Genomic DNA, 14,734 nt, shown 5'->3' on the forward strand with positions numbered 1-14,734 from the left:
GTATGGGCAAAAGAACTGTGGGCTCGTACTGGGTGAGGTGCAGTCACACCTTGGAGGCAGGCAGCCTTTGGGACGGAGGTGCTCACCCAGGGATGCGTTGTTGACACAGAAGTGGGGACCTGCAGGTCAGTGTAACCCCACAGGGATCGCTGCTCACGGGGCTGCTGCCAACGCCAGCCCTCAGGGGAGCAGTTTTTTGTCTCTGGCTAAAAGGGTTTTGTCCCTTCTCACCCCACGGCTTCCTTTGCGGTTGCCTGCTCCCCTCTGGGGGCACTGGGGCTGAAGGAGATCATGGCATTAAATCCCCAGCGCCTTCATTTCCAGCACTGCGTTCTGCATTACCCATGTTCCCATCCTCCCCCCCCCCCCCCCCCAGAAACAAGCCATCCTATTGCTGTGAATAGAAATGCTTTATTGCTACTGTGCTGGGGTGTGTGCAGCAGCGTGGGGGCCAGCACAGGACCCCCAGTGCCAGGTGAGGGTTAGAGATGTGTGTGCCAGCACCAGGGTGCTGCTCAGAGAAGCAAAGGGGCCGCGAGGGTGTAAGCATGGGCCTGACCCCCCCCCCACCCGGCCAGGGTGCTGGCTGTGCCTGTGGTCCCTGTAGTACTGCCTCGCTGGTGGGGATTCATCTGCCCTGCTCCTGCAGCCTCTGCATCTTCAGGATCTGGCACAGCAGCCTCTGCACGTCCTCATCCATGTGGCCCTGGGGCAGAAGGGACATTCAGGAGCCTTTGCTGCCACCACTGTGTACGGGGCACTGGTGCACACATGGTGCAGTGGTCCCCCACGGCCATGTCCCCACGGCCATGTCCCAGCTCACTTGCACTGCATAGAGCAGGTGGCTCCGGTACAGCTTGATCACCTTGCTGTGCTGCTGCTCCGTGTCCTGAAAGAGAGTGAGCAGGCTTGGGCTTGGGGCAGGGACCTGGGAACCCATCAGGCACCCCGGTACCCACCGCCAGCTTCTCCTCCAGCGCCCGGATCCTGGACTGCATGGCAGCGGTGTCGGGGGGGGTCTGCAGCACTCCCTTGGACTCTGGGAGAGCATTCAGGGCCTCCTTCAGCCTGAAGACCTCCTTGGAGAGCTCAGTGATCTGCGCAGCGCACAGTTATGGGGAACCAGGGGTCGCTCAGCCCCATCTCCCCAGGGGTCTCCCCAGGGGTCTCTCCATTGCTGTACCCCCCCCTGCCACCCTTCCCCCACCTCCCCATCCCCTACCTTCCTATCCCTGTCCCTGACCAACCGGGCTGAGTCCTCCGCGTGGCCGTGGAGGTCCTGCAGGCGCTGCGCTTCGTCCCGCGCCTCGGCCAGCTGCTGCTGCACCGCGGCCAGCCTCTCCTCGGCCGCCTGCCTCTCACTCTTCATGAACAGCGCCTGCCTCTGCACCCGGAACACCTCCTCGCACGTCTTCTCGTGCCGTCGTGACAGCTCATTCAGCTTCTGGCTCAACGCCGCCGCCTCGGCCCGCAGCCCCTCCTGCACCGCCTCGTGCTCCCCACGCGGCACCGCCGCTGCCAGCTCAGCCTGCAGCCGGGCAGCCTCGCGCCCTTTGGCCTCCGCCGCAGCCTGCAGCCGATCCGCCCGCTGCTGCAACGCCTGCAGCTGCTCCTGCAGCGCCGCTGTGGCCCGAGCGTGCTCCTCTGGTGACACCCGGCCCTTGGCTTCCCTCTGTGCTTGCTGCAGCCGGGCCAGCACCTCCTCGTGCTCCTGCCGTCCCACCGGCCGGGCTGCCAGCTGCTCTCGCAGGGTCTCCAGCTCGGCCTCCCTGCAGCTCAGCACCTCTCGCAGCTGCCCCAGCTGAGCCGTCACCTCCCCGTGCTGCCGTGCCAGCTCGGCCGTGCGCTGCTCCGGCACTCCTGGCTCCAGCTCGGGTGCATTGCCCGCCCTCCAGCCCTGGGTCTTGGCTTCCAGCTCGCACCTCATCGCCTCCGCCACCGCCTCTGCTCGGCTGCAGCGCTCCAGCAGGGCCGCCTTCTCCCGCAATGCCTCCTCCTGGGCACCAGCCTCCAAGCGGCCCTGCAGCTCCCGCACCTGCTGCTCCCGCTCCTCCAGCGCCGCCTGCACCTGCTTCAGGGCCACCCGTGCCTCGGCCAGCTCATTGCCACCCTCCTGCACGGGGCTGGAGGGAGACTGCTGGAGTGGCACCTGCAGCTCACACTTGCAGCGGCTCTGGACCTGTTGCTCAGCACACCGCTGCTCCTTGCTGCCCTTTCCACCAGGCTCTGTTGCAGGGCTCTGCCTCCCACGCTCGGCCACAGCTGTGCCCTGAGCCTGCAGCCTCTCCAGCTCACGCTTGAGGGAGTTGTAGAGGCTGGCAGGCACGAAGTCCCCAGGGGAAGAAGGGTCGCTTTCATCCCTCTCGAAGTTCTCCAGGACCTGCTGAAGGGATGGTGAGGCTGCCGGCAGGCAGGAGACCAAGGGAGGGATGGGCAGACAGATCCTGACTTGCCTGTATCTTCTCCCTCAGCTCCTTGTTCTGCATGGTGAGGGACTGCACCTGGCCCTGCAGCGTGGCCAGCAGCTCCTCAGCCGAAGGGCTCAGGGTCTTCTTGGAGAGCAGCAGCTCTGCCCCTGTGCAGCACACAGATGCTGGTGCCGTGCCTGTGTGCCCTCTCCACGCCTCCAGGAACGCTGTCTGTGAGTGCTGCACAGCTCCACAGTGGCCTTGGGAGGCCAGCAGGGCCCTACCTGGGAACTCAAGCAGCTCTCCTTCCTCGTCCTGCAGCGTCTCGATGTCGTAGCTCGTGTTTTCCTTCTCATTCTAAAGGTGCAGAGCAGTACACGTCAGATGCTGCACGCCCTGCTTGGCCTCTGCTGCTGCCAGTGGCTGCCTGTGCCCACCTCCAGCGAGGACAAGCGGCTCTGCAGAACCTCCACCTCCTTCCCCAGCCGCTCCTTCTCTCTTTCCCGTGCTGCCAGCCGCTCCTCCAGCTCTTGGATCTGCAGGGCATGACGACACAGGGGTCCCCATTGCTCCACAATGGCATCCCCAGCACCAGGATCCCTCAGACGGCCAAGGCTGCCTATGACCTCCCCATGCTGGCCTCACCTGCTTCTCCATGGAGCGGAGGGAGCCCTTATCCAGCTCTGCCTGCTGGCAGGACACAGAGACAACAGGGAAGGGTGAATGCTGTCCTCATCCCTCCCATCCCTGGTGATGGGGGGGCATCTTCCCCATGGAATTGTGCCTCATTGGTACCTCTCGTCTCTCCTTCTCCTGCTGCTCCAAGCCCCGAATTTTCTGCAAGAACTGTGCCTGTTCCTGCCGCAGCCGCACGATCTCCTCGTAAGCATCCTGGTCCTCCTGCAGGCAGATGGAGGAGTTCTGAATGGGCCACGGTTCAGCTGCCTTGTGCCTACCGTGCTGACTGCAGATATGGAGCTAAACCCATGCCAAGAAGGATCCTGCCTCTTACCTGGCCTGGGGTACCTGGGGGAGGCAGGGGAGCTTTCCTCTTCCTCGGGGTGTTGCTTTTCTCTCTGCCTGCCGACTGGCTGGGTGAAGATGTCTGTGGAGGGACATCACGTGCCAAGTGGCCTCCCCCCTTCCTGGGTCATCACCGCCTTGGAGAGCCTGAGGACTCCCAATGACCCCCACCCAGGGGCTGAGGACAGGGGCCAGGCCAGTCCTGCTGAGTCAGGCCTTGCAGCCCTCACCTGGGATGTCTGCTCAGATGATTCCTCTTCTGTGGGGCAAAGTGGGAGGAATGAGAAAGAGAAATCAAGGAGGTTTTGGGGATGGTGAAGGTGGGCACGGCAGGTGGAGCCAGTCTGGGTGTGAGGACACCTCTGGAGGCGCTCACGCAGTGGCGTGCACTCATGGAGAGCATACAGCTGCCTTACCACTGGCCCAGGACTGGCGCTGAGCAGCCTCTTGCAGGAAGTGCTGGATGAGAGCATTGCCCGTGGACAGGCCGTAGTGTGCAGCATCGTGGCCCATCGAGTCCACCAAGGCCACCCGTGCACCAGCATTGATGAGCACCTCCACGGTCTCCACGCTGCCGTTCTCACAGGCCAGCATCAGGGCTGTCCTGAGCAGAGGGGTGGGAGCAGAGGTGAGAGGACCATCCATGTGCCCCCAATCCCCACCAGCAAAGACTCACTTCCCCTGCAGGTCCCGGCTGTTGATGGCTGCTCCACGGTGCAGCAGGTACTGGCAGAGCTCTGAGTGGCTCATCTTGGCAGCAAGGATCAACGGCGTGCAGCCATTCTGGGCAGAGATAAATTGGGTGAGGTTCTGGGGATGGTGCTTGGATCCCCCACCTTGGGGCACCCCGCTGCTTGATTTCCACATTCTGCTTGCAGGGTGCTCTGGAGACCCCAGGTACTGCTGCGTGCCACCCCAGAAGCAGCTGCATTTCAGAGGCAGCTTGGATCTTTGCTGCTCTGTAGAGCATCCCAGGGTGAGGAGCAGAGGGATCTCACCTTGTCCTTAATGTTCAGGGGAGCTTTGTAATCGCAGAGGATCTCTGAGCACGATATGCAGCCACTCATTGCTGTGGAGGACAGAGGCTGAGTATTGCCTGATGTGGGGATGTGGGCAGGATAGGTTCAGCACTGTCCTCACTCACCTGCATGGTGCAGCGCCGTCTGGCCGCTGCTATCAGCTACATCCACAGGGCAAGAGGCCTGAAGGGAGAGGGCCTGGGTTACAGCAGGATGGGGGACGGATAGACTCTGCAAGCATGTGGCTACTTGGCATGGTTGTAGGGTTGAGTAGGGCTGCCCCAAATCATACAGTGCCAGATAGAGCCAGGAAACCACCATGCCAGCCAGCACCACCACTGTGGGAAGGGAGCTCAGGGACAGAGGGCACCAGGCTGGGGTTGCCCTTAAGGTGCTGGGCTCAGTGTTGTGTGACACCAGGTACAGCACCCTCCCTCCCAACCCCAGTACCTGCAGCAGCTTGCTCACACACTGTGGGTGGCCATGCTTGGATGCCAGGTGTAGGGCAGTGTAACCTGGGGAGAGGGACAGACAAACAGGTCAGAGGACAGACAGTGGGTTGATACCAGAGGGGATCAGCTGGGGGATAGGTAGATGAGCACACAGCGGGACCTGCTGGGCTGAGCTGGGCTACCACAGCATTAGAAAGGGGCACATGGTTGCCATGCCCTCACCCGAGCTGTCCTTGGTCATGGCATCCACGCCGTGAGCTAACATGGCTTCAAGGCAGTCCACGTTCCCCCGTGTGGCAGCCAGATGAAACCTGCAGCAAGACCCAGAGCTGTCAGACCCACATCTCTCACCTAAGCCCCATCACAGCCCTGCATCCCTGGTGACCTGGAGACACAGGCCAGCACTTACGCAGATTTGCCCTCTGAATCCAGCTTGGTGGGGACCAGGCCCTTGCGGACGAGGAGGGATGCCACCTTTCCAGCATCGTTGTAGTCCACAGCTTGCAGGAGCTTCTCATCATTCTTAGTCCAGTCCTGACTCTGCAATGAAGCCAACGTGAGGCTGTGATCTCTGTGCTCTCATCAGGGGCAGGTAGGATGTTGGGCTAGGCATGGGTGCTAATCCTCATCCCCTCCCCTGCTATCTCCCACCCACCCCCAACCCTATCCCTTGGGTGTGCTTTCCCAGCTGCTGCAGCGTCTGATGTGCTGTATGAAGGGTTTACCTGGGAGAGCTGATTTGAATGAGGTTCCCCTTCACACCCCAACCAGTTTGCAGTTCACAGACAGGGGAATTAGCAGAGCTGCCCCACTTGAGCTCTGAATGTTCCAAGGTTTTGGATGCTCCCTGATTGCCCCAGGGTTTGTTCCTGCCACCCCAGTGACCCTGATGCTATCCACAGCCAGCACCCAGGGGTGCCTGAGCCCTATCCCTGCCTGAGTCTCTCCATTCTCAGCCTTGTTTTTCTCCTTCCCAAGGAAGGGGTCAAGTCAGGGCAAGCAGGGCTGACAGTGAGCTCAGGTCCCTGGGGATGACTGCAGCCCAGGATGTATTGGGCACGATGCTACCCCTGCTGCCGAGCAGGACTGGGGTTAGGTGAGGGCTTGCTCACCCCACACATCCCCTCCTCAGGGAATGACCCACGGCAGAGCAGGACCTCGGGCTCACCCCACAGCCTGAGACAACAAACCAGAGCTTGGCTGCGGCTGAGAAATGGATGTCACCTCTGGGAGCCGCTCGCATCCTGCCCCTCAGCAGCTGATGCCCAGCGCCGGGCAGGGGCCCTGTGCCGCGGCACCTGTCCTATGGGGCCAGGGGACCCAGCCAAGGGGCGTGGAATAAACCAGACTCCTAGGGTTACTGGGCAAACTGGGAGCGTGGTGCTCACCCCCGCCCCTTTGTCTTGCAAGGACAAAGCAGCTCGGAGAGGACGCAGGGGAGCCCCGGGGCCAGGGTTGGGAATAGAGGGGGGTCCGGGCGGGGGTTGGGGGTGACAGCTTACCCCGTGTGCAGGACTGGAGGGGAGCGGGGATGGAGGGCAGGGACGTACCGCAAAGGAGGCAGCGGCACAGAGGCAGATCTGCTTCATGGTGTTGAGGAGGAGGCGGCGGGCAGCCATGCATCCTTTGCCTCCCTGCCTGGGCGTGGGCTGGCCGGGGCTCCAGGTTACGGACCCCAGACCACGGGTCGGTCCGGTACCGCCGCCCGGGCGGGGGCCGAGTCCTGCCGCAGTGACAGCCGGGATCCGCCTCCTGCCACCTCTTCGTCCCTCCTTCCTTCCCTCCCTCCTCGGCGCCCAGCATCCCGCATCCCTGCCTCGGAGCAGGTACTGAGGTCCCACCGAGCACCCAGGCTGGTCCCAGTTAGAGTGGGAGGGGGTGGGGAGGGGATTAGCTCTCCCACCATGTGCCCAAGAGGAGGAAAAGATGCATGCCCAAACTACGGGGATAAGCATCCTCCCACTGCCTGCAACCGGCTCCCCAAGGAGGAGGAAGGATGTAGGACCTGAGCCCTGCCTTGGGGGACACAAACTGACCTGCCATCACTCTGGGTCCAAAAGGGACACGCGGGACCCCCTGCCTGAATCTTAGGGGACCAGTGACCTCCTGCGAGGAGGGAACCCCAAAACGCAGAGGGTTCCCGGATATCTATCCCAGAAGAGCCCTAGGGGCTGCAGGACCGAATGGAGACCCTCAGCCCTCCCCTCTCACAGCAGTGTCCGGAGCAGTGTGGGGAAACTGAGGCACAGAGCACCCTGAGCACAGCAGGCAGTGCGGGCTCCTCCACCTACACGTGTCCCCCTGGTGCTGCCATAGGCAGTGGGGACAGCACTGTCACCCTCTTCCCAGCCTGGGGAACAGCAGGAATATGCAGCATTGTGCCAGTCTGGTGCTGAATAATTAAGGAGCATTGACTTGCTGGCTCCAAGGTGGGAACCCAATCTGGCTGTGGCGGATGGAAAGCTGGCAGCCATCCCTGCATCCCACGGGACAGAAATGGGTGCAGGACCTGGGACACACTCACCTCTCCTTGGTGCTGCCTTTCCTTTCTTTGCCCTGCCCTGCTCCCATCGATGATCCCAGTGGCAGCCACAGGTATTGGCCACTCAGGGCAGGTCCCCATACCCGTGTGAAACATAGGACACCCCAGGGCAGGTCCCTGTGTCCCCATACCCCTGTGAAACCCACTGACACCCCAGGGGTGGGTCCCCACATCCCTGTGGACATCCCAGGACACGTCCCCCCATCCTTGGGGACAGCACTTACATCTGCCTTCCTGAACCTGGCCTTCAAGCTCTTCATGGCAACTCCAGTCCCGTGGCACCCGGACACCCGATGGCTGTGCCTGAAAGCCTCGTCTGCCCCGTGGGCTCAGGCTGTGGGGATGTGACTGTTGCAGGGGGCAGTGGCTGCTTTGAGGCCCTTTCTGCTATGGGTCCAGCTCACCACCAGCCCTGCCTGTCCCTCATCTCGCTGCTGCTGGCCCACGGCACGATGCGGGGGGGCCACACACAGGCATTGGGTTACCTCTGCGGTTACAGCTGGGGGGGGAACATGGGAGGGCTCAGCACCAGGCAGGGTAGGGAGCACTGGCAGCCTTCAAACCCCTGCACCCAGGCACAGGGCAGCTGCAGGGGAGAGGGTGCCATGGGAGGGCTGGGCAAGCTTCAGGGGAGGGAGAGGAGGGTTTGAAACCACCACGACGTTTCAGGTTAGATGTTAAGGGGAAATGTTTGACTCAGAGGGCAGTGAGGTGCTGGGGCAGATTGTCCAGAAGTTGTGGCTGCCCCATCTCTGGTGGCACTCAAGGCCAGGCTGGGTTGGATCATGGGCAGCCTGACCCAGCGGTTGGCAACCCTGCCTAGTGAGGGGAGGTGGAACTGGATTGTCCTTAAGGTCCTCTCCAACCTAAGCCATTTTATGATTCTATGACGTGCCCCCTCCCAGCCCTATTGGGGATCTCGAGCTGTGGGCAGTGCAGGACATGGCTGAGACCAGCAGAGCTGACACCCTCTGCCTTTGTGGTGCACACACTTGCGTGGCACCCGTTGGCATGACACCTCCTTGCCAGCACCCTGTGTCTTCTTCCCCTCCAAGGGCTGTGTTTTATAGTGGACGTGTTGGCAGGCTGAGGGCAGACATCACTGTTGCCAAACACAAAGATGGCGGCGAGGGCTTCGCTAGGCGGGAGTTCGCGCATGCGCCCTGGGGCTGCGGCCCCCTCTAGGCAGGAGTTCGCGCATGCGTCCTGATGCCGCGGCCTCCCTGCGCGCTTCCGCCCGTTCGCGGACCGACAACAATGAGCTCTCCGGTGGCCGGGACGGGCCATGGCGGTGAATTACGCGGCCGGGCTCTCGCCCTACTCGGATAAGGGCAAGTGCGGCCTCCCCGAGGTGAGCGCGGCGCGGCGGGGTCGCCTGGCATGGCCTGAGTCCTGCGAGGTTTCCATAGCAACGGGGCCTTGTGCCCCCTGGGGACCCCCGGCGCCGCGGGGCCTTTGGGTGCTCCGGTCCCGGCCTCGTAGCTCGCCGCCCCCATTCCCTTCTTCCTCCTGCTTTGTGTCCGCTCCCACCCCGTCCTCCCCTTCGTGTCCCTCAGCGTGGCTTCTTTCCTCAGGGCCGGCCCTTTAACCTGACAGGACCCCCCCCCCACCCCCTCCCCCACCGCCCAGGGGGCCGTTTGTTTTCCCATCCCTCTGCGGGGTCACCTCCACCGCCTTGTGGCAGTGCGGAGGGAGCGAGGTGGCACTGCTGGGTTCCTTCTGGAGTGACCCCATCCCTGGGCCCCCCCCATCCATGCTCATGAAGCTTAAAAGCTTTGGGGTGAGGATATGGGGCCGTGCAAGGGCCAGAACTCCTCTCCTTAGAAGGCCGGGCCAAAGAACCATCCTATGGAAATGAATTTATGCTGTGTCAAAAAATAGAATGGGGTCCATGACCCACATCCACCACCATCCCCCATCCTGCTCGTTTTAAGCCATAACTCATGCGGGGATGGTACACACGGTTCTGTTTCCCCCATTACATGCATTTGTCATTAAGCAGTGTGAAATCTCCTTTCACGCGTGGAGTTTCCATTGTGGGTAAGACAGGAGTGTGGTTTGCTGGCTCTTTGTGCCTGCCAGGGGGCACGTAGGACCCATCTCTGCTGTCCCCATTCACGTGGGGATTTGTCTCTTCTGCTCAGATTTTCGATCCACCTGAAGAGCTGGAGAGGAAGGTGTGTGAGCTGGCAGACTTGATAAGGAGCTCTTCCAATGTGGTGTTCCACACAGGGGCTGGCATCAGCACCGCCTCGGGGATTCCTGACTTCAGGTAAAGGCAGTGGGCAGCAGGCAAAGGGTGTGGGGGGACAGCACCTCTTCTGAGTCCATCTTCCAGCTAGACTGGGCTTCCTGCCAGCCATCCTGCCTGCAGGGAGACCTGTGCCACGCTGTCATGTTCTATCCACTCTTGCCTTGTCCTGTATCCAGCTGAAACTACCTTTTCCGTCCTGCACACTGGTTTGATGTTAAACTGTACCCACAGAAGCCCTACATGCATTTTGAACAAGAATATCCAGTAATGTGTGGCCCTTGTTTAGCAGTGCCTTGCTTGCACTGATAGGGCTTGGGATGCATTTACAAGCATCGTAGCAGAGCGTGAGATCTCACTGATTGTTTCTTCTGTCCCATTGCTGCAGGGGCCCTAATGGTGTCTGGACTATGGAAGAGAAGGGGCTTTCCCCCAAATTTGACACCACCTTTGAGAACGCCAGGCCCTCCAAGACTCACATGGCACTTCTGGGGCTGCAGAGAGTCGGCATCCTGAAATTCCTGGTCAGCCAGAACGTGGATGGCCTTCATGTGCGCTCAGGATTCCCACGGTACTGCCTCTCCCACCCTGCCTCCAGGTTCCTTTTGTCTCTCCCAGATGCCAAAGCGTGGCTGTTCTCCCTGTCTGATTAGCGTGGCCTCGTATGCAAGCATCTGCAAACATCCCTGACAAAGTACACCAGCCAGTTCTCTCTTTGTGTTGGGTATTGAGTTTCAGAGATAACTTAGAAGCTGTCTGCCCACTGATATGGATAGTGGATAAATTTATGAAACTGCCATCGTGTCAGGGCAGGGAGAATGCTGCAGTAGGAACTGATCTAACTTACTGGCTGCAGTCTCTGCCAGCTGCACTGGGGTCAGGGTTTGTGCTCCTGGCACTGCATATGCCTTTTTAAACTAAACAACCTTGGAAAAAAGGATAGGAAATAATCACCACAGCTCATCTGTGCTCCCTTCAGCCTGGTGCCACTGGCTCACATTCTTCTTTAGCATTTCTCTTCCACTCAAGTGGAGCACGTGCTTAAGAAACTGCTGCTCAGCTGGGGCCAAAACTGTTCAATGTTGGTGGATCAAGTCAGTCCTGGAGGAGGTTTCCAGTCACTGTGAGGCTCATAGGAACGTGGGAAGAGTGTGGCTTTGTTTTCCACTAGCTTCAGCATTTTGAGGTTGGTGTTAAACTTGAGGGGAGTTTTGAACAAAAGGGGTGGCAAAAGGCTGGGACTCTGCAAGGACAAAGAGAAAAACACTGAGTGCTGAGAAGAGCAAAGATCCAGGTTGTTGCTAGGCACAAGGAAGGTTTGAGACTGGGGCAGAATAGAAGAAGAACTAGTGCTGTGGAGGGAAGCATTTAAAACTGCTAGGATATGCTCTCCTTCTCCTCAGTCCCAAGTGTGGCAAGCATAGCATAATGCTCTCGTGATGGAAGCGGAATGGGTGCAGAAGGCCTCTCTGCAGGGTCTCAGCATGTCCTTTGGGTCTCCCCTGCCCCACAAGAGGGACAGCTCTGCCCAAACCACCCTGGAACAGTATTTCTTGTGTGAAATGCACAAGCATGTCTCCACATGCCTTGTGTGTGATGGCCCCTCTCAGTTCAGGGAGTCTCCATTCATCTCTGCCATTTCTCCCACAGGGACAAGTTGGCTGAGCTCCACGGGAACATGTTTGTGGAGGAGTGCATGAAATGTGGCAAGTACGTGGGGAGCAGCATGTGGGGGCTTTGTTGTTGTCCTGGGGAACAATGGAGGGTCTGTGCAGACCTCCTGGGGCTGCCTGTCAAACAGGTCCCTAGTGCAGAGTGCATGGAATCATGGTGAGATCTGTCCCATCTGAATCATAAGCCCTGTCATATTGTGGGAAATAAACATTTGGAGAAACCTCCGTTGCCTGGGAAACCCTCTGCTCATTGTGGCAAGTGGAGCTGCCTGCTGGAGAGGTAACAGAAGGTTGCTGCAGGCTGGGCTTTGCATCCTGGATGGTAGCAGACTTCTGTGGCCCCAGAGCTGATGTTCAAAGCTCCCTAAAAGGGAAATTGCTGTAAGCAATACGTGGATAGAGATGTGGTTTGAAATTGATGAAGGACTTAGGTGCTCAGCAACTTGCATGTTGCTCTGAGCCATCACCTGCTTCCTTCACTCCCAGGTGTCTGTGATGTGAAATGTGCCACGTTGTGGGGGACATTTCACAGCTGTGCCACCTCCCTACGTCTGGCTGCTGTGAGTCACACTGCACGCTGGGCTCTGAATAGCACCATCTCTTGTGTGTGCAGGCAGTACGTGCGGGATGCTGTTGTGGGCAGCATGGGGTTGAAGCCAACGGGCAGGCTGTGCAGCGTCACCAAAGCACGAGGGCTACGGGCCTGCAGGTACGTCTGCTGGGACAGCTGTGGGAGTAGAGGTGCTGGATGGGGCCTCCCAGGGTGCTGTGCAATGGAGAGGGGACAGCCGAGTACCTGGGAGGTAGGAGTGAATGATTTTGATGTTCAGATTTTGTGTTGCGGGGTTGAGCCAGCAGTCCCTCAGGTTCAGGTGAATAAATAAGCAGCAGTGGCTGCACAGGACATCTTTAAATGCTTAGAGAGGAGGTCAGAGTCCCAACCTCTGAGGATTTCCTAGCCAAGCAGCCTACTCTTGGGTGTCTTCCCATGCTGATCACTTGAACACGTCCTAGTGCTGGAGAGTGCCCTGCTGTAGGGCTGCAGCTTTAGAGGTGGCCCTTCCCCTCCAACAGGATGCAGATCTTGCGCTGCCCTGATGCTGCAGGTCTCCTGTAGGGAAGTGTGGGCAGCGTCTTCAGCTCCACAGCTGGAGGGGTACTGATGCGATGTGACATCCAGACATCCTCCCTCTGTGTACAGCAGAGTTTGAACTGGGGGGTGGGGGGCTTCAAGACATGGGGTAGAACTGTGCTGGTGCCTCTCTGAAGCTGGGGAGGTAAAGGTGCACACCAGCAATGAACAGAAACAGCGAAAGAGCAGCTTTGATGGCTTTTGGTGGCATCACAGCACCATCGACAGAATGCCTCGTGCAGGTGAATTATGCCTCTTCCTTTGCCTACCAGTGAGTCCCCACAGCTGCTCTGGGCTCTCTCCTGTACCTTTGCAGCACTGGGCTGAGGAGGTGTGACAGGGGGTCTGGGTCATGGAGCTGTCACTTCTCTCCTAGCCATTCCTGTCTGACAGGGTAACAGTGGTCCTTGTGTCTCTTCTAGAGGGAAGCTAAGAGACACTATTCTGGACTGGGAAGATTCCCTGCCTGACCGTGACCTCACACTAGCAGATGAAGCCTGCAGGTACCGTATTTAGAATTTTCAAGCCTGCTGATTGCTGCAGCTTGCAGTGTCCCAGGAGGGTGTCCTGTGCCCTCTGCATTCTGCCAGTACTACAGCAAGCAGCCCTTGGGCTGACCCTGCATGGGTTTGTTTGTGCATAAGCACCTTGCAGACCTGAGGTAGTATCCATAGGACATCAATGCCTAGTTCTTTCCCCGGAAAATGACCAAGGAAAAGTACTGCAATTTCTGGCCACAGCTTTGCTTCCCAGCTTGGAAGCTTGTAGAGTCCAGGCTGGAGCAGTCTGCAAGTGATCATGGTTTTATTTCTTTTATTTTCTGTCTTGGATATTTTATCTCCTCCCTGCAGGAAAGCTGATCTCTCTGTTACACTGGGAACCTCTCTGCAGATCAAACCCAGTGGCAACCTCCCACTGATCACAAAGAAGAGAGGAGGGAAGCTGGTCATAGTCAACCTACAAGCAACCAAGCACGTGAGTGAGGGCATCCTTGCTGCTCTACCCTGCTCTTTTCCCTTCACTTGTTTCAGCCCCATCACTTGTTCCCTGCACATTGTCCCCTCCCAAGCAGCCATATAGAAGTTGCAGGCTGGGCTTCTATTGTTGGGGTGTTTAAACTTGCAACTCCAATAAACACCTAGAAATGGAAGGTATGTATTAAGAGCATGATAAAAAACCAAAATACACAAAGCCCAGTGTATGCTCTGGTGAATTATGTCCAATTAAGTAGCTGCACACTAACCTATGTGTGTATAACTATGGCATAACCTATGCCATGGCACAAGGGAGTTTGGTTCATGTTTAGCCTTGGTTTTGGTACCCTAAATGTCATCTTTTGAATAACCAGAGCTGAGCATATTCTGAGATCTGCTAGAGCTCTGTTGTTCCTGTCCCATTCTCGCCTGGGCTTGCTAGCCTGGCTTTGTATCCATGTCTGCTTTGCTGGGTTGTATTTAAAGGTGCAGAGTGCCTGTTCACACCTGGATGCAACCCCAGCAGCCTGCAGCATAGCCAGGGAGCAGTGTCAGGTGGGGTCACGGTCTCGATATGCATTCCTTTATGGAAGATGTCCCAGGGGCAGAAGCCCTGGAGTCTGCGTGCAGCTGAGCCACTGCCCAGTCCCTGAGTCCCTGTCCCCAGGCACTCCCTGAGAACAGACATTTGTTCCTGTACATTGTGTTTGTCCCCCTAATGCCACATTTGTCCTTGCTTACCCCAGGACAGACAGGCCGACCTGCGCATTCATGCTTACGTCGATGATGTCATGACAAAACTGATGAAGCACCTGGGGCTGGAAGTCCCAGAGTGGACAGGGCCAGTGGTGGTGGAAAGTGCTGACTCTGCCAAGCCTGAACAGCTCTACACATTTAAGCCCGAGGCTCACGGGTTGCTCAAGGAGGAGCCCTTTTCCCAGCACAATGGAACAGCTGGGCAGTGCCCCGACCTTGGGACCACGCTGGTGGAGCACCGTGACAGTCTGAAGCAGGAGTGTCCCAGTCCAGACACAGGACCACCACTGACAAAGAAGATGAAGGTAGAGCCTCTCCTCACCTGACGCAGACTGTTCCCTGTCTGATTAGACACTTGTCTGTGCCACTTTTCCTACCAACTTTTTTTTTTTATATATATCCTTAAACTTTGTCTCTTTTTTATGTAAGTATTAAATATACTTGAATCATGTATGTCTGGGCAGCTGTACCTGCCAGTGTGGGAAGAATGTCTTCTGCTCTGTA

At 58.4% G+C, this 14,734-nt stretch overlaps 2 protein-coding genes across 8 annotated transcripts; one reads left to right on the forward strand and one right to left on the reverse strand.

Annotated features, from left to right (window-relative positions):
* Positions 1–403: 403 nt before the first annotated feature.
* ANKRD24 (ankyrin repeat domain 24) lies at positions 404–8,574 on the reverse strand. Of its 7 annotated transcripts, XM_040653700.2 has the most exons (19): positions 6,405–6,636; positions 5,312–5,442; positions 5,125–5,213; positions 4,901–4,965; positions 4,576–4,633; positions 4,430–4,500; positions 4,108–4,214; positions 3,848–4,035; positions 3,662–3,690; positions 3,421–3,513; positions 3,204–3,308; positions 3,054–3,098; positions 2,846–2,944; positions 2,693–2,765; positions 2,454–2,575; positions 1,223–2,380; positions 960–1,097; positions 824–889; positions 404–706 (listed from the first exon to the last, which is right to left on the reverse strand). In XM_040653700.2, the coding sequence occupies exons 1-19, from the start codon at positions 6,519–6,521 to the stop codon at positions 629–631; spliced, it is 2,832 nt and encodes a 943-aa protein (XP_040509634.2). In that variant the 5' UTR covers positions 6,522–6,636; the 3' UTR covers positions 404–628. The 7 variants fall into 7 exon arrangements, with proteins under 7 accessions (XP_040509634.2, XP_040509633.2, XP_040509635.1 ...); XM_040653699.2 differs by having other exon boundaries at positions 824–1,097; XM_040653698.2 differs by having other exon boundaries at positions 406–889.
* Positions 8,575–8,660: 86 nt separating this feature from the next.
* SIRT6 (sirtuin 6) lies at positions 8,661–14,683 on the forward strand. The gene is made up of 8 exons (NM_001039320.2): positions 8,661–8,795; positions 9,589–9,716; positions 10,084–10,266; positions 11,346–11,405; positions 11,982–12,077; positions 12,923–13,003; positions 13,352–13,475; positions 14,221–14,683. The coding sequence occupies exons 1-8, from the start codon at positions 8,730–8,732 to the stop codon at positions 14,554–14,556; spliced, it is 1,074 nt and encodes a 357-aa protein (NP_001034409.2). The 5' UTR covers positions 8,661–8,729; the 3' UTR covers positions 14,557–14,683.
* The last annotated feature ends 51 nt before the right edge of the window (positions 14,684–14,734 follow it).

Source organism: Gallus gallus, chromosome 28 (assembly GCF_016699485.2).
Source record: "Gallus gallus isolate bGalGal1 chromosome 28, bGalGal1.mat.broiler.GRCg7b, whole genome shotgun sequence".
NCBI classification, from domain to species: Eukaryota; Metazoa; Chordata; class Aves; order Galliformes; family Phasianidae; genus Gallus; species Gallus gallus.

Coding starts and splice junctions, on each gene's coding strand:
- ANKRD24 (XM_040653695.2), bottom strand. CDS start 6,521: ATGGCTGCCCGCCGCCTCCTCCTCAACACCATGAAGCAGATCTGCCTC. Junction 3,099..3,203: donor AGGAGAAGGAGAGACGAGAG/GTACCAATGAGG, acceptor GTGTCCTGCCAG/CAGGCAGAGCTGGATAAGGG. Junction 1,098..1,222: donor TCAGGGACAGGGATAGGAAG/GTAGGGGATGGG, acceptor TGCGCTGCGCAG/ATCACTGAGCTCTCCAAGGA.
- SIRT6 (NM_001039320.2), top strand. CDS start 8,730: ATGGCGGTGAATTACGCGGCCGGGCTCTCGCCCTACTCGGATAAGGGC. Junction 13,004..13,351: donor CTAGCAGATGAAGCCTGCAG/GTACCGTATTTA, acceptor TCCTCCCTGCAG/GAAAGCTGATCTCTCTGTTA. Junction 13,476..14,220: donor ACCTACAAGCAACCAAGCAC/GTGAGTGAGGGC, acceptor TGCTTACCCCAG/GACAGACAGGCCGACCTGCG.